Source organism: Medicago sativa, chromosome 4 (assembly GCF_051527215.1).
Source record: "Medicago sativa cultivar Bolivia chromosome 4, Bolivia_mono, whole genome shotgun sequence".
Taxonomy (NCBI): Eukaryota; Viridiplantae; Streptophyta; class Magnoliopsida; order Fabales; family Fabaceae; genus Medicago; species Medicago sativa.
The window spans coordinates 94,691,381-94,715,414 of NC_140752.1; the positions used below are offsets into that span (position 1 = coordinate 94,691,381).

Below are 24,034 nucleotides of genomic sequence, written 5' to 3' on the forward strand. Positions count from 1 at the left end.
ATACATGTATTCAATCAAATTGTATCATGTTTATGGAGATAATCTAGGAGTAATAGTTGATTTCATGTTTATGAATTATATGACCGCGATATGTATCAGAAGCATTATTCACTGGCAAGAAATCCAAGAAACATTAACAGGGAAAGTGTGAACGTGATCTTTATGAGTAATTTCTCAACACGGGTGCGGTGCTATGATCCACTTTCAGCTTCGAAAAACCTCTAGGCTGCTTTCTCCACTCCTTTGTCTTTTTGTTCAGACATATATTCATCTTAGAAATGACTGATTTACTCAATTTTATTTCCTTGCTAACAACATGGTATGACGTAAGTGGCGTTAGCAAATTCTAATTCAATTTACAAAAATGCGCTAATTGCTAGATCAGACGTCGTAATTAGAGTTCGATACGGGCTCCTCCCTCTTACTTCTTTTAACAGACACCATGTACCTATATTCTATGGGATCTTTAACAAACTTGAGCATCAATCAGTTACCTCACCCTTACCTGGCTTATGTATGCTCTTTGGTGTGATCAAACTTTCTAAAAACCACATTAGGCACAAGGATGGAACATTGCCATAATCTTGGCCTAAAAAGCAAATAACATGCTTATCTTATCTTGAGTCCAATAAATATATATATATATATATATATATATATATATATATATATATATATATATATATATATATATAAAACATTTTCTCTCACCATGCTTGCAACAAATAGCAATTTAACCAAGTTACAATGGAAAAAATATATTAAAACACCTTCCAAAAGAATACGCATAAGCACAAATAAGAGGCCAAAAATAAATTTACTGATGATTATCCCTAACTCAGTTCACAATGTATTTTCCGTAGAGCTTCCATTGGGTTCACCTCTTAAGCTTAATCTTTCTTTTGAATCAGTTTCTCTATCAAATCAGCTGCTTGTTGAATGGTTGTGATGTCTTCAGCATTATCATCCTCAATATTAAGGTTAAACTCTTCCTCTAAACCCATCACTATTTCCACCTGCCACATTAATTAAGAATCAATCAATTCAATAATACCCATAGCTCTAGCATAAACAACACAAACATCTAAGAAACATTGTTTCAAGTAATCAACCAAATGCACCATCAAAATCAAAACCAATAATGTTCATTCAGGTGTCAGCTCAGTGATAGGAACTTGACCTTATAACCAACGGAGTACAATATTTTTTTTTAAATAAATAAATAATCAAAACTAACAATGTTTGATTGATTACAACTGATTTTCTTACAGTGTCAAGAGAATCAGCACCAAGTTCTGAAAATTTAGTTTCTGGAGTAAGCTTGGTTTCAGGAGTCAAAGCAAGTTGTTTTCTCACAATTTTGCTCACTTTCTCCACTGTCTCAGGTTGTGCCTGAATCTTTTAAAAAAAAATTCAAAGTTGTTATTGTTCCTTGCAAGTTTTTTAAAAGTCAAAATGAATTTCAAAGGGAATCAAACTTACTGCACAAATGCGGAAACGAGAAGATCTCAAAGAAGGAAAACTTCTCTTTGTACATCCCACAGAAATTGCACCAAAACTTGAAGTTCTGAAAGAAACCTGCATGTATGTTTTAACCACTCAAATTAAAATTTTCACTTCTTCCTCACCTCATAAAAAAAGTATTAAAACCGTTGTTCATAAGTTATTTTCATAAGCTATATAAGATAACTTGTGAAAACAACTTATATGAATTTTTTTTGACTTATTTTTTCTTTTGTTGTAAAAATAGCTAATACATAAGCACCTATACGATAATTGTTGTTTATCCAAATAGAAAAACAACAAAACACAAAAGTGAACTTAAGATTTAGTCTTGAACCAAAACCTTAACATATTAATGTGTATGTTCTCTTACTATGCTCTGAACCTACCAATGTAACTATGCTATATACTTCAATTTCCAACACCTAAATTATCAATTGGACACTCCTTCACGTCCGTGCGTTTAATTTGCACGTGTGCAAAACAAAAAATTCACTATAGAGAAATTTCCAAAAGTGGTTTATTTTTCGGAGAAAACTTTAACCAAGTCATTTCATGCATTTAATATATATACCAAAAGCATAGTAACATTTTTTTTTTTCAAAGAACATTGCATATAATAAATGTGGAAAAGATGAACATTGCAAGTTCAAACCTGCGCCACAACATATCAAATGTCAAACATAGCATTTCTAATGACATGAACCTATTGAAGTGTAAATACAAAAATAAATAAGAAGTAAGTATATGCATTAAGAGTGGAAGATGAAAATCTGAACCTGGTTAGTCCTTGTAGAGAAATTGAAAGAGGGTTGAAAGGTAAGAGAGGTGGTTGAAAGAGAGGCCATTGTATTGAAGCTTAGGAAGAAGATAGAATAGTAAGTGATATGGATTGGGTTGATTAAACGGTAGTAGTAGTAGTAGTAAGGTAGATAAGTGTGTTATCTAGCTGGTGCTTAGTTGGAAAGTAAAGCCATGTCAGGAACAAAATTGGCTTATTATGGGGTGATGTATGTATGAATGAGTGGTGAACATTGCTCCTTGGAAGGTAACTATCTATCCAATCATGATCATCATGCTAATGCACATTTTCAATGCACATATGTGCAATTATCTTTTTTTTCAAAAATATATAGATTAAGAATGTTAATTAATGTATGAACAAATAAATGTAAAAATTTTATAAAGTCATCTTTATTAGCTATTGACTATTAATAATTCTAATATTCTACAACTAATGAGGTTCTTTTCGTATTCGAGACGCTCTCTTGTGAGGTTTTGAATATCCTTGTTATGATATTTTTTAGGCTTGTATGCCTAAAAATATTTGTAAATTTATGTAGTTCTCCTTTTTTTTTTTTTTGGGTTTTGTTCTCTTTTATTAATTTTTTTTAATAAATGTATAGCATAGTGTGATAGTGTGATATGATGACTTAAAAGTAATGAACACAATATTAACGATAAATTAATTAGTGAATAATTTATCAAAATTGTTTCTAACCATGTAAAAGGTTCTAAAACATGTCCATGAGATTATGAATATTTTAAAATGGTGTTTGATTACGTCAAATATTACTCAATTTCACCCTTCTCAACGTTCATTGATTAATGTCGTATTTCCCTTACCATCAATTTAGTCCCTATAATATACAACTTGTTACCAATTATATCCCGAACCTTTACCTTTAGTCAAGTATAATTTACCTAAGCAGGGCTACAACTAAATTGATTATTTTTAGTCAAGTATAATTTACCATGAAGTACATATATGGATTGAAGGTGTGTTCTATCAAAAAAAAAGTTTTGAAGGTGGTGCATTAACTGACATGTAAATTGGAAGCGTTACATAGTCAAATGGTAAACGAAAATAATGGACACGATCTCATATACCTCTCTACTCTTGAATTAATTTTTCTCTTCTCCTAACTCTCTCCCTTCATTTTCATTCATATACTCACACGTACACTCAATTTCCAACAACACTACCATTCCCATAATTTCCTAACCACAAACATTCCCATTTTGTCGCAAATTAATATATTACTACTTAATTCTCTTCCACTCTAACAACCATTTTCTGCCTTTTAATTTCTTTCCTAGAGACATAAACACTAAAACACACTCACACATAATAAAACAATGGCTTTGTTTGACCAATCATCTCGTCACTCTCTTGTCCCTGGATATCTTTACTCATCAAATGCACTCTCATCCCATTTGGATACTTTTTCAATCAACAACAGCAACATTAACCATGCTGGGTTGCCAACATCATCATCACATTCTTCATCACCACGACCACATGACTATACTAGGAAAAATGTTCCTATGATCCCTTCACCAAACGAGGGAATCCGCATGTTTTCTCCTGCTTACTATGCCGCATGCAGTGCTGGTGGCGTTTTCAGCTGCGGTCTTACACACATGGCTGTCACTCCTCTTGATCTCGTCAAGTGCAACATGCAGGTATGTATGCAATATTACAATTGTCTAAATGATCGTTAATGATTATTTTACAATCGTCCATATGATATTTGAACTGCGTCCCTCTATCTTAGGTCACACTCTGCTGGCACCTCGCACATAAAACACAAGATATTCATACATTATAACAATAATAATAACATTAAGCTTAGCTAAATTCAATTTAATTTTTTATTATTTCAAAATTTGATATACCACGTATGGTGTTTCAAATGAAATTCTAAATTTATTTGGTTCATCATTTGATAAAATTTATTTTATTTATAACACGATTTGATATCACTCAACACAAAATCATATAATTTGCAAAAATGGGGAAGGAATGAATGTGTATATGAGGAAAACAAGCATACAAAATAATTTGAGTTGTTATTTTCAGATTGACCCTGCAAAGTATAAGAGCATCAGTTCAGGATTTGGAGTTTTACTTAAGGAGCAGGGTGTTAGAGGTTTCTTCAAAGGCTGGGTGCCAACTTTGCTTGGTTACAGTGCTCAAGGAGCATGCAAGTTTGGATTTTATGAGTTCTTCAAAAAGTATTACTCAGATCTTGCAGGACCAGAGAATGCAGTCAAGTACAAAACTTTCATATATCTTGCTGGTTCTGCTTCAGCAGAAGTTATTGCTGATTGTGCACTTTGTCCTATGGAGGCCGTCAAAGTTCGTGTACAAACTCAGCCTGGCTTTGCTCGTGGTTTGTCTGATGGATTACCCAAGTTTGTCAAGGCTGATGGTGTTTCCGGGTACTTTTTTTTATCCATAATGTTAATCGCTTCTAGTCTTTTGTTGCTTCTTATCGTACATAAGATATGTAGCATCGACACCTCAAATGGATGGTGTGTATGTCTGTGTCGGTGCTTCATAGTAAATTAATAGTTTAAGATTTTGTACCCTCCAAATTTGATCAGAATTTCATATGATGTGCAGGTTGTATAAAGGACTTGTTCCTCTTTGGGGCCGTCAGATACCATGTAAGTCTCTTAAATCATGTCCACACTTTTATAACTGACTATAAGTTAACTAAATGGTTGGACACAAGTGGCTAACTAATGAGCTCCGGTTAAGGTTGAATCGATCGGGAGTACTTGAATTTGAACCATGGCTGGAACAATCCGAGGTTATGGTTAACTTACCTCTCGGCCAAACTTCATATTACTAAGGTCCGCTCTCTTGAAAAACAGAGAGTTAAGACAAAAAAACATTAGATCTAAGTTGTTAGATAAAGACTCGTTAATAGTTTAACTTTAGCAGTATTCTCTTGTTAAATAAAGACTCGTTAAAAACAGTTGTCTAGAAAGGTGAAGAAGGTACCTAGCAAAGACGTGAAAGAATGCATAAGGCATTAATTTGAATTGTGTTTGATTATCTTTGCTTTATTGTAAGGAAAGAGGACAACTAATAGTAAGTTTTTCTGTTTGTTTTTTGTGTACATACACATTACATATTCTGTTGCATTAAAAATTTCATGCTTCTTGTATTATGTAATTTTAAGTTGCATTCTATTTTGTATATATCTTTTACCTTTTTTTTGTTTTTCTCTGCTCTTCCCCCTTACACATACTTTTTGCCTTGTAACAGACACAATGATGAAATTTGCTTCGTTTGAGACTATTGTGGAGATGATCTACAAACACGCCATTCCAACCCCCAAAGATCAATGCAGCAAAAATAAGCAGCTTGGAGTGAGTTTTGCAGCAGGATATATTGCAGGTGTACTGTGTGCAATTGTTTCACACCCTGCTGATAACCTCGTTTCTTTCCTCAACAATGCCAAGGGAGCCACCGTTGGCGATGTGAGTTCATGCATGCTTGAATTCATACATACATATAGATAGGAGTAAAAACAGCATCCACCATGTTATGCTGTTCTTTTGTGTAATATTTGCTTACTTGTCTTTTCACTATTTAATTTGCAGGCAGTGAAGAAGATTGGGGTAGTTGGTCTTTTCACTCGTGGTCTTCCTCTTCGTATAGTTATGATTGGAACACTAACCGGTGCTCAATGGGGTCTCTATGATTCTTTCAAAGTATTTGTAGGGCTGTAAGTACCTGCTCTTATCTCCTATACCCTACTTCAATTACTTTCATCTTGCGTAGCACCTACACCTTAGATTAAAGACGTGTGAGACACTAACACGATACTGACACATGGAGTCACATTCAATCACTTCTAGTTTTTTAAATTATTTTTAGTGTCTGCGTGTTAGCCAGAGTCGTATCTAGTGTTGTGTATGTGTTTGTGACTCGTAGCTTTCTATAGTTGCTCCATAACATCAAATGTCCCAAGTTTCTGTGTTCTGTTTCTCTTTTCCTGTTAGTCATTTTGTTGTTTGCTCTTTCAGGCCAACTTCTGGTGGAGCTGCTCCTGCACCTACAAAATAGAAACCATTCAAACAACACATGCCTGGTTATGCAGAAGAGAATTTATTGACAGACAAATAATGTTAGGTTTTTAATGCTCCTTAGCTATAGCAGCTTTACCAAAAAAAAAAACCATTTAGTATATTATTAAGAGAATTTTCAAATTTTATCCTTCATTTAACTTTTTTCAATTGGTATTTCAATATGTTTGCCTGCCTAGTTGTCAATGTAACAATAGGTTTGAAATTTTCTAAGTTAACTACATATATAATCTTGTTAGTTGGTCGTGTTGATGCTATGATATTTTCTTGGGCGTGTGTCATGTAAAATATATTACCCATGTTACAAAATGATATAGTGTAAAAAACAACAGTACTGCACACTGTAAGAATTCTCTTCTTACACCCAATATACCTAAAATTTCATCGATGAAAATAGTAAAAAAGGCTGGCAAAAGAAAATTGGTTTTTAAGGAAAAGAAAACAGAGGATAAAACATGTTTGTAGTTCTAAGCAATTCTTGTTTACTTAAAAAATGGACTCAACTAGTTTTTCAATTGTGAATTGAACAATTCATATTATTGAACTTTTGGCAATGTAATGACATTGCCATCTGAATCTGTTGTACATACAATAATAATGTTAAATTTGGAAGTATAGCGTTTATATCACACCATAAGAACAATATGAAAGTTTCATAATGGATGAAAAAAATCTACAACTAAAAAAAAAAAAATTGGAACAAAAAATAAATAGGTGAATTTTGTTGGGGATGGATAAGTTTCCTCTTTAATGATTTTTTTCCGCCAACTATTTTATTTTTCAAGTTATAGCATGGTAAGTCCCACCCAGAAGCTGTTGTTGATTAAGGGCTTGAGCTCAATATTTGAGTCAGGAGACGTTGTGATGATTTCTGCAAATACCACTCAAATGTCAGATGCTGGAATCTTACCTTCACCGCACTTTGTTCCAAATTTCATTCGACTAGCCGTTCCCCTATGATTGAATGCTTATTGCAGCATCAATTTTCTCTCAATTTATATTAAAACTTCAAACTAGTGTCCTGAAAATTCAATGGTCATTTAGGACTGACCAAGGTGTAGTGGATATACAGTGTCAAATACAACCCTTGCAAACAAGTGTCGTATTTCTGGCAGGTCACCACGAGCCAAGGATTCGTAATCAATTTTTCTGCTTTTCTTGGACAAGAATTTCTTGCAAGAACTTACTTTCAGACAGTCAAAAATGCTTAGAGCTTTTAGGTACATTCCTAATGGGATGAACACCTGTCAAATTGTCAAAGATTAATAATACAAACGACATGGTGGTGATGTTAATCAGTATCATTAAACCAACATATCAACAAAGATAGACCCAAATTCATAAATAACAATCAGATTATCATACCTCAAATATCTGGTTGAGATGTTAAATTCTCTACCGTCATCATCAACCATTAAACAATGAATTCAAAATTACAACAATAGTTTAATTTTCCAGATAACTACAATTCCAATTCAACTTTTGAACTGATACCGGTAGTGCCACTAGGATAAAAAAATTACTCATTCTTTTTTTGCATGCTAGCAGATGCATGTATATGTGCTGTTTGTGAGTGGTGGATGAGGGTAGTATTGAATATTTGAGTATTATTTATAAGGGATGGTGAATGATTAGGTTCAGTAACATCCTACTCCAGTCCACTTGTTGGATAATAATATCAAGATGTATAAAATCAACAAAAAATATATGCTCACCATATCTGAATGAGGGGCTTGTGGATAGTCAACCATAGCTCGAGCTACCGAGTGCCTAGATGTCATCTGCAACAGTGAGACTTTAACAGACTCTGCAAGATCCAGAATCTCATTTTCCAAAGCCTTTGCATTCAGACCGCAAGGATCTGATAATTCAGGAAATCTGATATCATGTGGTTTGTTTATCCTCCTAGCTATGTCTACTGCTTCCAATAAATTTCCACCATTATGAACAGCAAGGCTAAATGCAGCAATCACCAAAGGATTCCTCGGTTGATCACTTAAAGATTTATGCAATGCAAGGATACCAACCCTGAAAGCATTGATTCCTTATGAGTCTTGACGTGATGACCCAACATGTAATCAGCTCGTAAATCTTTCTAATTGTGTATATCTGACCCAACATGTAATCAGCTCGTAAATAGCTCGTAAATCTTTCTAATTGTGTATATCTGACCCAACATGTAATCAGCTCGTAAATCTTTCTAATTGTGTATATCTGATATTTCATATCACATTCCACATGGACACTAATAGTTCATAGAACCTAGTGACCAAACAATTTAGATAAGGAAATTCGGGGAAATTTGGGTCCTAACTCATCCTTACAAAACCAGCTTGTAAGGTGAGGAGTGCCTAAAAACTCTACTCAAGAGTCCTATCTATCCGATGTGGGACTAAATCCACCCCCTCAAAGCCACCACAATGAAGGTGTTGGAGGCTGCAATGAAGGCTAACCAAAGGTCGCAATTTAGGCAACTAGGGGAGGACCGCAATTAAGGCGGAATTTCCAACATATATTAATATAGGGTCTTGTTAACCAGTGCCCCGGGGGCACTGGTTAAGGAAGCAAATATAGTAATATTTGCCTTGAAAGTTGTGTAATCAATGCATTAAAAGATTAAAAAGTGTGTTTTTTTTACTTTCACTTTCTTCTTTTAGCTTCCTTAACCAGTGCCCCGGGGGCACTCGTTAACATTTTCCATTAATATAACTGATTTCAATATAAGGCTTTCAAGGCAAAACATCAATTCGAAAATAAATTTCTGAAGAACTGAAACCTGTTAAATTTTAAAAATAAAACACGCACACACACATATATATAGAAAACATTTTTTCTTTCTTTCAAGAAAAAGCGTTATTTCTTAGACTTAGGTGCGACACTCTTCATCCTGGCACTCAAATCTGAGAAACAACTTTAACCTCATGGGAAAAAAATAGCTACCCCACAAGGCAAAAGATGGCATAGATGATTATAGAAACAATTATACCCTGATGGTTAACAACCATCTCTTTATGCAGAGGAAAGTAAAAAGGCATGGGTTTTATTTCGTGTAAGATCTCATTTCAGGAGGAAAGACCCCTGTTCATATTACCCACAAACCCTCTCCAAGTTAGACCCCATTGATGCATGCGAAAAAGTATCAGGCTAAGATCATGCAAAGATATTAAAGAATGTTCCATGGCAGCCATAGGCACTGGAAATTTAACAAAGCAAGAACAACAGGACAGTTTTATAACTTTCACTGCTTCACAAAACAAGAAGTTGTTGATTAAGGGATTGAGTTCGATAAATATGAGTCAGGAAACTACTAAAGTTAATTATATTAGGAAGAAACAGGCATTGTTGTTGCATGGATCTTACCATAAGCTGCTATGACACGGACTGTTAGGAGCCAAAAGTTTATCCAAATTGAAGAAGAAAGACTGCAGATGAAATTCCAAAAGTAAAATAAACAATGTGCCCATGTGATGTAAAAAGTTTGTGTTGAATTGATACTCGAGTAACACAGAATAATTTTGAGATAATCTACCAAACCATACATATTAGGAAAAATAATTCCCCACCCTGGCCCCTTCCATTTGCTGTTCGTAACTTGAAAGTCTTCTGTCTCTTTTTTAATAGGAATATCTTTACTAGTACAGAGCCAGACCCTAAAAATACTCGAATAAGAACCACCTAATTATGATGATAAGTAGTCTAGTTACTCTAGATGAGTACGATATATCCTCAGGTATTGGAACCAAGGAACTCAATATCATGCATATTCGGGTTTAATACTTATTTGCAAGGATTATGTAAAGGCTGGGTAGAAGGAATTGCATTAGTTGCCAAACACATACTCCCTCCATCCCTAATCTTTAGTCTTTTAGGCTTTTTATTTTTGTTCTAAAACTTCAAGTGTTTAAGAAAGCAAGATACAATGAAGCATGTTTTTCCTTGTATAACCTTGCAAGAACTAAAGCCATAGATTTAATAAATTTTATTTTTACGAAATGAATTACGGGTAAATAAGTTTATAGTTGTCTAAAATCTAAATTTATTGTTTCTTAATATGTGCGCTCAAACCTTAAAGGACCAAAGATCAGGATGATAGAGCGAGTACATGTTTATAACCAACAACTTCTGAGTTAGTTTAAGAAAATTGTTTTTTGTATGGTAGACCAGTGCATAACTTGAATTCTGCGTGTTTTCAGTATCAACTTCATAAAGAGGAATGGTTACCAAAAGCATATTGGTTCTTTTGTCCCGTCTTCGAAATCCATGACGAACAAAGTAACGAGCCTGTAATGTCAAAAGCAAACTGAGCTAGCATTCCATGATTAAGCTTTAGAAATTAGAATGCAGAATCATCAACTACCTGAAAGGGAAGAAGAATATCTAGAAGTCCAAATTTCCATAATAGCCTCAAAGAAGGTTCACCAGATCCATATGCCAGCATATAATTCATTTCCATCAGAAGCCTACCCTAAAAGGCTAAAACAGTTAAAGAGGCACCTAAGCCACATAATATCCTCGTCAATGTCGAAGTTAAAGCAGAAAGAAGAAATAAAATTAAAAATACCTTATCAAGTCTTAATACTGAATATGAAAGATGTTTAACAGAACGAGCGGTTTCAGTTGAAATAGTAAACCCCAAGCGAGCAGCAATTCTAATTGCACGAAGAATGCGAGCTGCAGAAAGAAATGGAGGCAGAAAGACCTATGTATTCACTATTCAGAAGAGTAGGTATGTCCGAGGAAGTTTACACTGCCCAAAATATGAGAAATGGTGACAAAATAGGTTTTCTATTGTGAATTATGAACCAAAACTCACCACAATCCTCTTGAAAAGAAGTAGCTGCAGGAACCATAGTTCGGACCTGTTCAATAAAATTACGATAGAAAAGTTTAAATTTCTGACTAAAAAAAAAGTAATATAAGAAACTACAAAATCAAAGAGATACATACGCACTTTAGCTTTTATAATATCTTCCATTCCTCCCATGTAATCATATACAATTTTGGCAAATGGATCAAACATGAACCTGAAAGAGTGTAAATTTGGTTAACAGCAGAAAGAGCTGTATTGTATAAACGTAAATGTCATAAAACAAACATTTGCAGCAAAAAAGAAAAGGGGGAATATAGTTTCTGCTTTTAAAATTGAAAGAACAGGTGCACAACCCATTAATTGTAAAATCTCTATTCAAGCAATTCCTCCAGCGAAGATAGTCCTCCTTGTCACATCCCTTGGGTGCCTCAATATCATGAGCAAAGTGTCTACCAGGCTTGCATTTGGCAGTGTTAAAACTTGAAACCTAATAGGAAGGGAGAATAAAGTTATCATGAAAAGAAGAGTAGGGGAATATCCTAGCAATCACCCCAGTAAAGATAACTAACCAGAGGTAAAAACAGATTGAGAAACATAGGAATACACCAACCTCAACGATGATACCATCCATATGAACGTGACATATTGGGAACCTTTTACCAACTATCTCACACCATGAAAATGTTCTCATCACCTAAAAATTGAGTCAAGATTCACTTAGCAAAGTTAGGATCAGAAGATGACAATCTCAAAACATATATTTCAATTCATAAATTAGATTTTATGCAAAGTCTGCATGCTACAACCAGTGCCTATAACTCAATTTCCCTTAAAGTCTAAATTTTAGCTTCTGTGAATGGAAAATACAAGGTTGGGAGAGGTTTGTTGCTCATTTAACTGGGTCAAAATGGTGTAGCAAATAGCAATAACTCAAATAATGCAGCATCATTAAAGGGAAAAATTAAAAGAGGAAAAAAAAGACCGTAGAAAAAGAAACGGAATCTGACAAATCAAAGCAATTCATATAGAAAAAAATCAACTTTATATCTTTAAATAATATGTTGGGTCTATGCACATGTCAGTTTTCGATTTTTCTATCTCTTTTATTTTTTGTTTCTAATCCAATGGTTTAGTTTGCAAAGGAGAATTAAGAATTTTGTGACACAATGGTAGGTAACAATGAAGGGGAGGAAGCATTGTCTCCCATTCCATAATACTGATAATAATAATCATAATCTAGACTGTTGGTTTTAATTAGTTTTGATCTTGCAGATACGATAGCACGTTTTCATTTCTCACAATGACCAAGTGTTCTCATCGGAGTCACTCCCTATACATATATAAAGGCATATAAAGTTCATATGTTACATAAACCAGATGCCAATATAAAAATACTTGATACCCTTCTAAGTTCTAACTGCTTATAACTTTGGCTCTTGATCTACGGAGTAATCCAGGTAAGCTACCATCTAAACAAATAATTTAAAATAAGATAGAAATAGGAAATGAAGGTAACCTCTCTAAGATCCGCTGAAGTTAAAATATCAAAATCTTTTGGCGTTTGCTTTAGTATCATGTCCCGGACACAACCTCCTACAAGGTAAACATTATACCCTACAGCAGCAACAACAACAACAACAAAAAAAGGTTACCGACCTAGAAAGCTTGGAATTTAAGTAACGCGCAGAGCAGAGACGCGACAAAACATACCCTTTTTCTTCAACATGTTGAGAACCTTTTTAATTGGACTAGCAATCATGGAATTTCGAAATCCAAGCTCTTTTGAATTCATCTTCTTCCATGCTGGAGCCTTCTTATTTACTTGATCAATTTCAACAAACCAACATATAGATAAATATAAATTTCAAAATCAAAACTTAAATAAAACTCAAAAGTTACACCTTTAATAAATATTAACACGAAATTAACAATATAGTTATTCAATTTATGACTAATTTGACTTGCCTTGTTTTAGATTTGAGCTTCTATAACATTCATCTGGCTCAACAGAAGGTACGGATCTTGGTACAACCTAGAAGCGGAAAAAAATTACAAAATTCAACAAAAAAAAAAAATGAATGCGAAGAATTAAGTTGAATGTTGAGAAATAAGTAAGATACCTTGCGGGCACATTGGGATGGGATAGGACGAAGATGAAGAAGATTGGGTTTGCAGACTAATTTTAAGGTCGAAATTGCCATTGAAATGTTGATACTTGATGGATAGGGTTTAGGGGTTTTAGTTTTGGGATAATTATTTATTCACATTTTTTATTTTGTATTTTTATTGATTTTTGGGTTAACTATGTTTTTTATTCCTATAAATATTTTAATTTTTCGTTTTAATCTCTCTAAAATTTTTTTTTTGACTTTTAGTCCTCCAAAATTTTTCATTTTCACTTTTAGTCTCTTCTTTAAAGTAAACTCATAAGTATAATTCATATTTTTGAATAAAATTTTGAATTTTTTAACAAAACATGAATTAAATATGAACTTTTACATTTTTGGCAGTTAAAAATACATATTTAACTTATGTTTTGTTAAAAAATTCTAATAATTTTTTGGAGTGATTTTTATAATATTATACACATTTTTGCACAATTTCGTTAAACAAATACAAAAATTATATATGATAAACAAAAATGGAGGGAATATGATGCAAGGTTTTATCCGTGTAAACATTTAGCTCATTTGACAGACACATTGCATTAGACATGAATGGATTAAGGTTTGAATACCGAACATCTCACTTACTCACCTTACAAAAAATTGATTATTTAGTCATTAAACTACTTGACTAAAAAAAATGCAAGGATATAAATTTCACGTTTTATAAATGGATCATGTAAAAAGTGGCGAGACTCCCGTTATTAATTTAACTTATAAAAAAAATGCAAGGATATAAATTTCAGGTTTTATTAATGGATCATGCATCCCTCAAAAAAAAAAATTAAGAGAAAAATACACTCACCTCCCCTCAAGTTTGGCCAAACAACACAAACACCCCCTTTAGTTTTCAAAATAAAAAAAACCTCCCTTCTATGTCACACGGCGTTAACATTTAACGTTTGACCTAAAACTTTGTTTTTCATCTCCTTTTCATGTGCATTGCTCCACTTCCGTAATATACACCAATAATAATGATTTATCATGTAATTCTCATTTTGAAAATGGGTTCAGGGTCACTATCTATTTCTTATTCTTTGTTAAATTCATTCACAAACTGATTATGATTTCACCTTCCAATCTAATGTTCATTTATCCATAAAAAGCTACACATGAACGCCACAAAAACTCAAATTGGGGGCAGCCAAAGGTCCAAGATAGTGGTTCTATTCAGCGGGTAGCTCATAGATTAATTTCCTTATTCATAGTAGCAAACCAGATTCTTGTATTGGTTGGTTTTGGTTCGTCTGCCTGTGCAAGTTGTCATGGATCGAGCAACCACACCACTACAATGAAAGTATGTAACTGGGTGTTGTCAATGGGATAAGAACGAATTCTTCAACAATGAAATATTTACCTAAATGTTTGAAGAATAGCTTAAATAAGCCAAAATATACATTCATGTGTTTTTGTATATTAACAGAGAAACAAACGCAGTTAAGAGTTAAGGGGGTTTCCATTCATTTGATGAGAACTTAAGGGAAGTTGGTATCTATTTTAAAACTAAAGGGGATGTTTGTGTTATTTGAAGTGACCTCAGGGGAGGTCAATGCAATTTCCCCAAAAATTAATGGATCATGCAAAAAGTGGCGAGACTCCCGTTATTAATTTAACTTATTAAAATGAAGAATGTTACTCGACATTTTTATTTACTTAAAATGTATATGTACATGTTTTAATATTTGTTTGGACGTTGTTAAAAAAATTGTTTATTTTTGTACGAATTTTTTTTTGTTTATTTGGTCTTAATCATGTTGTTATGGTAGACAATGGAGCTTAATAATTCGAAGTTCAGCATAAACTAAATAATCAAAGTTTAAACTCTAGCTCTCAAATGCACCCATTTAAGAGATCTAGGTCAAATAATAGTTCGCTTTAAGCTTTGGCACACAAATTAAGAAATAGAATGAAATAATCATTTGATATAACGCTTTTACTAAACTGTCCTTACTTTATAAGAAAAAGACAAAATTAAAGTTGTATTAAAAATTGCGTGAGAGAAAAGTTGAAGTATTTATTGAAGGTAAAGTTGGAAGAAAAAAATTAAAGTTGTATTGAAAATGTAAAGTGACAGTCATTTTGAAACAATTTTTTTAACGAAAGTGACACTCATTTTGAAACGGAAGGAGTAATTAATTCCCTTTTTCACTTTACATTGGACCATGAAATCACAAAGTATATGGAGTAAAGGAGAGAAAGGTTGCTCTACATTACATATATTCCAAGTTAGATGAATATATAATTCAAAATCATTTTTTTACATAATTACATTAATGTAATCAATTTTGTTAATATTTTAATTGATAATAAAGTCAATTGATTAAATCTTATTGAGATAATGCTAATTTTATATAGGATAACTAATTTTAACTTTCTGTTCATGAAGTGTTCATAAGAGTTTGATTTCATAATATGTAAAGATGAAGTTCAAATAAGCTTAGAAACCATTGTAAAAAGTGTCACTTTATTTTGTAACTAGCATGGACACCCGTGCCAAGCACGGGCTAGAATGTCGTTATATTTGATGGAGGGAATATTGTGATGTATCAGGTGTTACTTAAAATTTTAGATGGAGTTTTGGTTGTATCATTATCACTTGTGTGGTTTCTCTTTATCCAAATTGTCGATCTACATCAACGTAGGCTCCCACAGAAAGCCCAACGGTGGTATCACATCCGTGTTCGGCGTTGTGGGGGAGCGAGAGTTGTTCTTGGTGGTGGACTACAGACACAAAGATCCTAACACTTAATTGAGAGATGTTAATGTCTCAAGTGTGAGTTAAAATTCCGTATTGTATGCAAGAGTAGATGTGAGAAACATATAAGTGAAATGACTCATATACATAATGCCTTAAGACTTTGAAAGAAGATAGGATGTGAATCTCACTTCTGTGATTGATCTTATCTTAATGTGATAATACAATCCATTGTAGGATCCTAGCCTAATGTGATGATTTGTTTCATTATTTTTTGAGTGTCATTTGTTTAATTTTTCATCTTAAATTTTAGTTTTTGAATGTGATTAGATTTCATGCACAAAAAAAAATAACCTTTGTCATTTCAAATTCCTTCACTTATGGTATTTCATGGGAACTTGCAATGGAAAAATGTATATGTATGATGAGTTGACAAAATACATATTCGTTAGACATTTTAAATAGATGTACATATTTTCAATAAATCTAATATTTTGGTAGCATAATTGCCCAGTAATATTCAACTTCTTTAACAAATTCATAAAATCACCAGCAATTCATTATGTTTCCTATGCTCTCACGAATAAAACGCACACTCCTTATTTTTTTTTCTCTTTTCATTTCTATCAAGTTCAAATTCATTTTTAATCTTCTTTTCTTTTATAATTTACTTTATCTCTTCTCAAGAAAGAAAGAAACAAACACCCCTCTATGAAACTGCCGCCAACCCACTTTTTTTTACCATGTCGTGTCTCTGACCTTATGTGATATCTCACCAGATCACATACATAATAGTCTCACACTTAAGGGAGAGATGTTTATGTTTCATATGTGAGTTAAACTTGTGTGCAATAATATACATTGAGTAACATATAAGCAAGAAGAACAATATACCTAATGTCTTAAGATTTTACGCAAAGATGTGATGTCAATCTCACTTGTGGAGTTTCTCATAGTCAAATGTGATGGTCCAACCCATTGTAGACTCCCTCAGAACTCTAAACATTATAGTGAGTTAAACTTGTGTGCAATAATATACATTGAGTAACGTATAAGCGAGAAGAACAATATACCTAATGTCTTAAGATTTTACGCGAAGATGTGTTGTCAATATCACTTGTGGAGTTTCTCATAGTCAAATGTGATGGTCCAACCCATTGTAGACTCCCTCAGAACTCTAAACATTAATTTTTTTTTTGAATTTCATTTGTTTAACTTTTTATATCAAGTATAAGTTTTTGGATGTCATTTGCTTTCATACAATTTTTTTTATCCAATCAATATTATATCAAATACCTCCATATTTGGTCTTTGGGTGAACGAACATGCGAATGGAAAAATACAAATATGTTATGTTGAATTGAAAAAGTACATGATTATTAAACATTTTATAAAGATGTGGCGTTTTTTTAACCGAGTCTATTTTTTGGTGAAATATTTACTCTTAAATTTCCAACACTTTTTAACTGACCCATAAAATTGTCAGTAACTCGCTATATTTCCGATACTTCCATGGACAAAACACACACTATTTTTTTCCCTTATCATTTCTTTCATGTTCAAATTTCTTTTCATATTCTAATTTAATTTTATTGTTGCTAAATTTATTTCTCTTGTTTCATGAAAGATGGGAACACAAACTTCCCTCCGCAAAAACACCATTAATCCATTTTTTTTAACCATGTTGTGCCTTCGCCTAACCTTATTTGACTATCAACAAATTACAGATGCATTGAGTCTCACACTTTAGAGATATATGTTCATGTGTAAATTGTGACTTAAAGTTCCACATTATTGGATGCCAAAGTAGACGTTGAGAATAAGTAAGATGGCCAATACACCTAATGCCTTAAGGTTTTGGATAATGATCCTAATGCCTTAAGGTTTTGGATAATGATGTGATGTCAATCACAATTGTGTGGTTTCACTTAGCCTAATGTGATAGTCCAACCTACTGTAGACACCCTTAGAACTCTCAACATTACGATAAACGGTTTCGTTAGTTTTGGGATGCCAATTATTTAATTTTTATATCAAATTTATTTTTTTGGGTGTTGTTCACTTTCATGCAATATTTTTTAATCAATCTCTAAGATATTAAATTCCTTATCCTTTGATCGTTGGTGGAATTTAACCATAGATAAACACTTAAGTGTTATGCTGAGTTAACAAAATATGTGCTTAGTAAATTCTTTATATGTTGTTGCGTTTTTTTTACCCGAATCTAACTTTTTGGTAAATTAGTTTTTTTAACGCAATCTAACTTTTTGGGTAAATTAATTACACAAAAATCTTCAACTCCTTCAACAATTTCATAAAATCACTTGCAACTTACTTCGTTCTTTATAACCTCATGGACAAAATACACAATTCTTATTTTTTTTTTAACCGGTATCAGTTCTCTCAATCTCAAATTTATTTTTCATCTTCTAATTTCTTTGATCTCTTCTCATGAAATAAAGGAACAAAAACACACTTTTAGTAAATTACCATTAATCTACCTTTTTGATCATGTTGTACATCGGTTTGACCTTATTTGGCTATGTCACGTAATTACGGACACAGAGAATGTCACACTTGAGGGAGATATGTTATCGTGTAAAATAAGAGTCAAAGTTCTACAATGAAAGGAATAGTAGATATTGAATAAGATATAAGTGAGATGACTCACAAACTTGTGCCTAAATAATTTGGGAGAAATTGTGATGTCGATATCATTTGTCTAGTTTCTTTTAGCCTAATGCAAAGCTACAACCCAATGTAGGTTACACTTGCACTCCCGAAATTATGATGATTTGTTTTGTTAGCTTTTGAATGTCATTTGTTTAATTTTTTTATGTTAAATATTATATTTTGGAAGTCGTTCGCTTTCATGCAATTTTTATTTGTCAAGGCGATAACTTTTTTTTATTTAACCTCTATTATTTTAAGTTCCTTCACTTTTAGTCTTTAGTGGGATATGACAAAGGAAAAACGTTTATGTGTTATGCTGAGTTGAAAAATACATGTTTATTGTACATTTTAAATTGATGTGACATTTTTAATGAGTCTAATATTTTTGGTAGAATAATTACTCAGTAATATCCAACTCCTTCAACAAACTCATAAAACTACCCACAACTCACTCGTTTTCCTTGTCATTTCTTTCTAGTTCGAATAATTTTTCTAATTTAATTTCTCTCTTCTCATAAAATAAATGAGAGAAAAAAAAACATCTCTATGAAACCACCACCAAGCCACCTTTTTTACCATGTTGTGCCTCTGGCCTTATTTGACTATTTCATCATATCATAGACATAGAGAGTCTCACGTTTAAGGGAGAAATGCTTATTTGACTATTTCATCATATCATAGACATAGAGAGTCTCACGTTTAAGGGAGAAATGCTAATTTGTCATGTGTGAGTAAAAATTCTATATTGCCAGCAAGATTTGATATTTATGAACATATAAATGAGATGAGTAATATACATATTGTCTTAAGGTTTTGGATGAAGATGTGGGGTTTCTCATTTTGAAACACAATACCTTGGTATATGTTCCTCATCAATATTATTGGACATCCAACTTTAAATCTTAATTTGTGGTTTGAAATATGCAACTGTTAATATCATTCAAGAACTCAATTGAATATCATTTGCTTTGTAGCTTGTTATTTTGGTCAGATTGACAAACCGAATCAAAGCTAATATTTTCCTTCTCGTTTTCTGGAAACAACGATAGAATAATATTGTTAAAGTGCTCAAATGGGTCCAAAGTTTGAGCAAGTATCCCTCGCTCTTGATTTTTTTGGAGATCTATATATTTTCCAAATTATTTGGATAAACAAAGTCAATAAGGGAACACAATGAATAAGTTTGATCTAATCCACTTGTTTTGGCCCGGGACTACTTTTAAGGTCTCGTGTTTGATTCTCTCTGCTGCCTTCATATCAATTTTAAGGTCTCGTATTTTCTTTTCAGATCCATGTATCAATGCTTCATTGATTTTCAATGGAATATTGAAGGATGAACCGGTTGTACGAACACCTGGAATTAACATGTAAGCTATGACCCTAGGAAAAAATGGTCAAATTGATAATAGATTAGACCCTCGTAATTATGTGGATAGCAGTTCAATTTTTGCCTCATGTGTATGGAAAATATTCAGCTGAGATGAGAGAACTCGTCTTATGTATCCCACAGGTTTTCCAACTAAGATTAGTCACTGCTAAGCGGTGATGTAAGCTTTATACCAATTTCATGATAACTCGAAAAAATATCAAATATAAAATTAGTTACCAAACTTAATTGATACATTTAATTAGTATATCTAATAAACATTAAAAATCAATATTTATTATTATTAATAATAATATAATAATAATAACAATAATATTTAAAAATTGATAATTTCAGCAAGCATTTATTTTGTATTATTTTCGACCAAAAATTTTCATCAATAAGTTAATCGATTGTTAGAGCATCCACAATGGACCTCTCCTTTTGGTTGCTTAAATGAGTCTCTATGTACATGTCACTTGCTCTTATAATTAATACTTAATAAGATTTAATCTTTCAAACTTTAGGAGTATATATGTTACCAGAATAACTTAAGGACTTTCTCTTAGTTCGTTCCTTTTATTTTTCTTTTGGTTTTCTTTACTTTTTTCTTGGTTTGGTGTTTTCCCCTCAGCTTTTTGCTTAGCTTTATTGAGAAGGTTTTGGTCCATCCCCCAACTCCTTTTGTTCTTGTTTCCTTTTATTTATGCATTTATAAAGTGATGCAGCTGGTTCATAATTGAACCCCATTCAACTAAAAAAATAAAAAATCTCTCAAACTCAACACTTCAAAAAATATTAAATGGGTCTTAGTAATAAATAATTGTTGTGCATTTTATATTAAATGTGTAGTTTTTTAATAAATAATAGTTGTTGTCAATAAGAAGTTATTACTTTCAGTTGCTTTAACATGTGCAATATTGCATCTAAAAACCCATAGGTCTAGCCACTGTATATGTTCTACACCTAATTTTCTAGTTCTATCTAGTGGAGGTTCGGTTTAAAATTAACATAAAAAAAAATACACATTTGCTGGCTAGTGCCCCTTTTAAAATAGATATATTTTGATTAATGTGTATATACACTCTTTACAACTTTGTTTGTATGAGAGGTAGTACAATACTTATATTATTGAGTAAACGTGTTTTATTCAAAATATTGATTGTTATAATGATTTTTTTAAATTACCATTTACATGCTCTTCAAAGTCAAATGAGGTTTGGGTTTTATCATTTTTTAAAAGTGAAAACGAACCAAACTGAATCGATGGTGTACGGTTTGGTTCGACCAAAACTGCATTTAAATAAAAGAGGAATCCCCTCAAAAAAAATAAAAGAGGAATTTTTTTTTCTTCAAATGTTTGTATTTATTTAATACTGAAAATAAAATATATGAAATTCCGTGAGAACACATAATTCAGAAATAAAGTTGCAATAAAAATTTAGATTTTTTTTTTTGCAAAATTCAGAAATAATCATAGTAATAAAATTCAGAAAAACTTCTGCAACGTAAGAATCTAGAATATGTCAAAAAAGAAACTTAAGAATCCAGAAGAGAAGCTGCAACAAAGAAAAATGAAACCCTAATTCAAAATTCTTATAATATAACACTAATTCAAACAACACAAAGAAGAAAAATAAACAAAAGCCTTAAAAGACTAAAATACACACTTATTACATATGATTCGTGGTATAAAATGAGTAGATGACAAATTACCAAAAAAACTAAAGTTTCCTCCCAATTATAAAGATAGGAAACTACTTTGTTCTCAATATTATAAAGGTCTCTGCAAAATAATGAACACGTTGTAAACAAAACCGATAAAAGAAATTTCAATAATGTTGAGTTTCCTCCCAATTAGAAGAAACATAACCAAACTGGAAGGAATTAAAGTCGATTAAACTGAGATATACTTTAGTTATAAATCCGATAAGTTCTTTGTAAATTTGAGGAACATTGAGTAGCAATATGGTCATCCGCAAACAAATATATGGGAAAATAAATATGTTACATTAATAGAAAAAGAAATTTAATGAATAAAATCATATCGTTATATGATGAAAATAATGTCTCAAATGAAGCATTTTCAAAAATGATATATAGTAGACAATTATTTGGAACAAAATATAAATCATGAGAGAAGATTCAAGATCCCTTTCGTTTATGCCTTTCTTCAGCTTCAAAATCAATTTCTCAACAAATTATTTGATAACTAACATTCTCCCTCTTATTTTCTCCTGTACAGCTAAAAATCCAACTATTAGCAATAAAATCCTAAACCATGGCCACAAACCATGATGAAGGGGAACGGTCTGATGCAATCAACAATAAAATTTGATGAAATTGTAGGAACTAAAGGTGTTCTTGATCTTCTTACCGTTCTCAAAACCATTTTTGAAAAATAGTAATAGTGATGAGAATAGGATGGGAGATAAAGATCTGAGCTATTTTATTTCCTTTTTGTGACAAAAAGAGTCATTACCTTTCACTATTTTATTTTGGTTTTAATTTGATTTTAATAGGTGAGAAACAATTCAACGATAGTCTTGAATTAGACCAATTGTCAACATTCTTTTTTAGGACTGTTATAAGTGTTGAATAATTTGAATTAAATTTCATTAATTGGCAGTTGATAGTTTCTTGTTTGATTTTTTTATGGGCAGTTTCTTGTTTGATTTGATATCAGACAATTAAATTTCTAGATATCATTTTGATCATAATAATAAATCGAATGATTTCTTAAAATAGAGGCAGTATATGGAAGTATGTGTTGAGACTGAAATACCAGGTGCTAAGCATATACCATGTAATGGAAATTTGAATTTTTCTAGCATTAATTAGCCTGACATTAATTAGAATGAGACTATAACATGCCACGTGTACTTTTGAATGAAAATGGTTTCACTTGTTTATATTGTAGATGTAGATGTAGATTGTAGATGTGGATAAGGATACGGATAGAGATATTGATAGTTTAGCCGAGATTGTTGTCTTTTTTTTAATATAATTTAAAAAAAAAAATGGGTATGAAATAAATGCAAATAAATATTATCGATGTTGATGAGTGACTCAAACAACCATAAGTATGTGTTTTATCATGCAATTTGTAAAAAAATTAACAAAGAAGTTTGAGTATGTGTTGATGGCAGAAATAAATAAATATGGGGAGATAAAAATGGAATGCTTGATTAGGTGATAAAGAGTATTTGATGCATGTGAACTAATTTATCAAATGAAATGAATGGATGAGATTTGATGTTAAAATAATTTATGTGAAATAGTATATATCAACGCCATGTTTAGTGAAAATGAGTGATTGACAATAGAAACTAAAAAACTTAATAAATTAAATCAGTTCTTTTGAATAGGAGCAAATGAAAATAATAAAGAAAATAGTGAGGTTTAGATAAAATTCATTGAAAAAAAATAACTAAAATAAACTTTCTACATTTTCGCAGGGGTCGGTCTTGTTCTACAGCATACATGAATAGTTTGCACCACAAAAATGTAAGATAAAAATATAATATCTTGAGAACTATCAACTAATATGTTACCCAAAAATACTTGAGAATTCTCTGTTTTTTTTAAGGAAGAATTCTCTTTTATATGCACAACTTCAACGTTGGAAGAACAAATCATTGACATGCCTTTCACATATCTCTCATTATTAATAGTGGCAAAAAAAATAGTTTTGGAATGAAGAAATCTGATTCAAAACGTCTTTCAATTACGTCGCTTCAAATTAATAGAAAAATAATGAAATTCATTAAAACGTGAAGCAAACTTTTTCAAAAGGTGTAAATATATATGGGGATGAAAACCTTAAAATTAGCAGAGCCGACAGCTAAACCTATAAAAGGGAATCAAAATTCGGAAGGAAAAAAAAAGGTGCCTAAATCAATTTGATAATAATGAAATCAATAAAATTGAATTGGTCA

At 32.0% G+C, this 24,034-nt stretch overlaps 3 protein-coding genes across 3 annotated transcripts; 1 reads left to right on the forward strand and 2 right to left on the reverse strand.

Annotated features, from left to right (window-relative positions):
• Positions 1–687: 687 nt before the first annotated feature.
• LOC146934057 (acyl carrier protein 4, chloroplastic-like) lies at positions 688–2,439 on the reverse strand. Its single transcript, XM_085705899.1, has 4 exons — positions 2,283–2,439; positions 1,483–1,578; positions 1,270–1,398; positions 688–1,016 (listed from the first exon to the last, which is right to left on the reverse strand). The coding sequence occupies exons 1-4, from the start codon at positions 2,349–2,351 to the stop codon at positions 891–893; spliced, it is 420 nt and encodes a 139-aa protein (XP_085562025.1). The 5' UTR covers positions 2,352–2,439; the 3' UTR covers positions 688–890.
• A 1,098-nt stretch (positions 2,440–3,537) lies between these two features.
• Positions 3,538–6,644, forward strand: LOC146934058 (mitochondrial phosphate carrier protein 3, mitochondrial-like). Its single transcript, XM_085705901.1, has 6 exons — positions 3,538–3,969; positions 4,367–4,728; positions 4,913–4,956; positions 5,564–5,778; positions 5,902–6,026; positions 6,328–6,644. The coding sequence occupies exons 1-6, from the start codon at positions 3,643–3,645 to the stop codon at positions 6,365–6,367; spliced, it is 1,113 nt and encodes a 370-aa protein (XP_085562027.1). The 5' UTR covers positions 3,538–3,642; the 3' UTR covers positions 6,368–6,644.
• A 250-nt stretch (positions 6,645–6,894) lies between these two features.
• LOC146934059 (tRNA nucleotidyltransferase/polyA polymerase family protein) lies at positions 6,895–13,428 on the reverse strand. The gene is made up of 14 exons (XM_085705900.1): positions 13,318–13,428; positions 13,163–13,229; positions 12,908–13,018; positions 12,714–12,811; positions 11,808–11,891; positions 11,551–11,684; positions 11,339–11,411; positions 11,201–11,246; positions 10,949–11,058; positions 10,745–10,852; positions 10,609–10,668; positions 9,748–9,809; positions 8,103–8,415; positions 6,895–7,631 (listed from the first exon to the last, which is right to left on the reverse strand). The coding sequence occupies exons 1-14, from the start codon at positions 13,396–13,398 to the stop codon at positions 7,428–7,430; spliced, it is 1,551 nt and encodes a 516-aa protein (XP_085562026.1). The 5' UTR covers positions 13,399–13,428; the 3' UTR covers positions 6,895–7,427.
• Between the last annotated feature and the right edge of the window lie 10,606 nt (positions 13,429–24,034).

Bases quoted from the DNA above. Each gene is read 5' to 3' on its own strand.
- LOC146934059 (XM_085705900.1), bottom strand. From the start codon at position 13,398: ATGGCAATTTCGACCTTAAAATTAGTCTGCAAACCCAATCTTCTTCAT. The intron at 13,230-13,317 runs GTATCTTACTTA...TTCCGCTTCTAG, and splicing joins CATCCCAATGTGCCCGCAAG to GTTGTACCAAGATCCGTACC. The intron at 11,685-11,807 runs GTTGGTGTATTC...CCTTCCTATTAG, and splicing joins TGGATGGTATCATCGTTGAG to GTTTCAAGTTTTAACACTGC.
- LOC146934057 (XM_085705899.1), bottom strand. From the start codon at position 2,351: ATGGCCTCTCTTTCAACCACCTCTCTTACCTTTCAACCCTCTTTCAAT. The intron at 1,579-2,282 runs GTTCAGATTTTC...ACATACATGCAG, and splicing joins TCTCTACAAGGACTAACCAG to GTTTCTTTCAGAACTTCAAG. The intron at 1,399-1,482 runs GTAAGTTTGATT...TTTTTTTAAAAG, and splicing joins CTCGTTTCCGCATTTGTGCA to ATTCAGGCACAACCTGAGAC.
- LOC146934058 (XM_085705901.1), top strand. From the start codon at position 3,643: ATGGCTTTGTTTGACCAATCATCTCGTCACTCTCTTGTCCCTGGATAT. The intron at 4,729-4,912 runs GTACTTTTTTTT...TATGATGTGCAG, and splicing joins AAGGCTGATGGTGTTTCCGG to GTTGTATAAAGGACTTGTTC. The intron at 4,957-5,563 runs GTAAGTCTCTTA...GCCTTGTAACAG, and splicing joins TTGGGGCCGTCAGATACCAT to ACACAATGATGAAATTTGCT.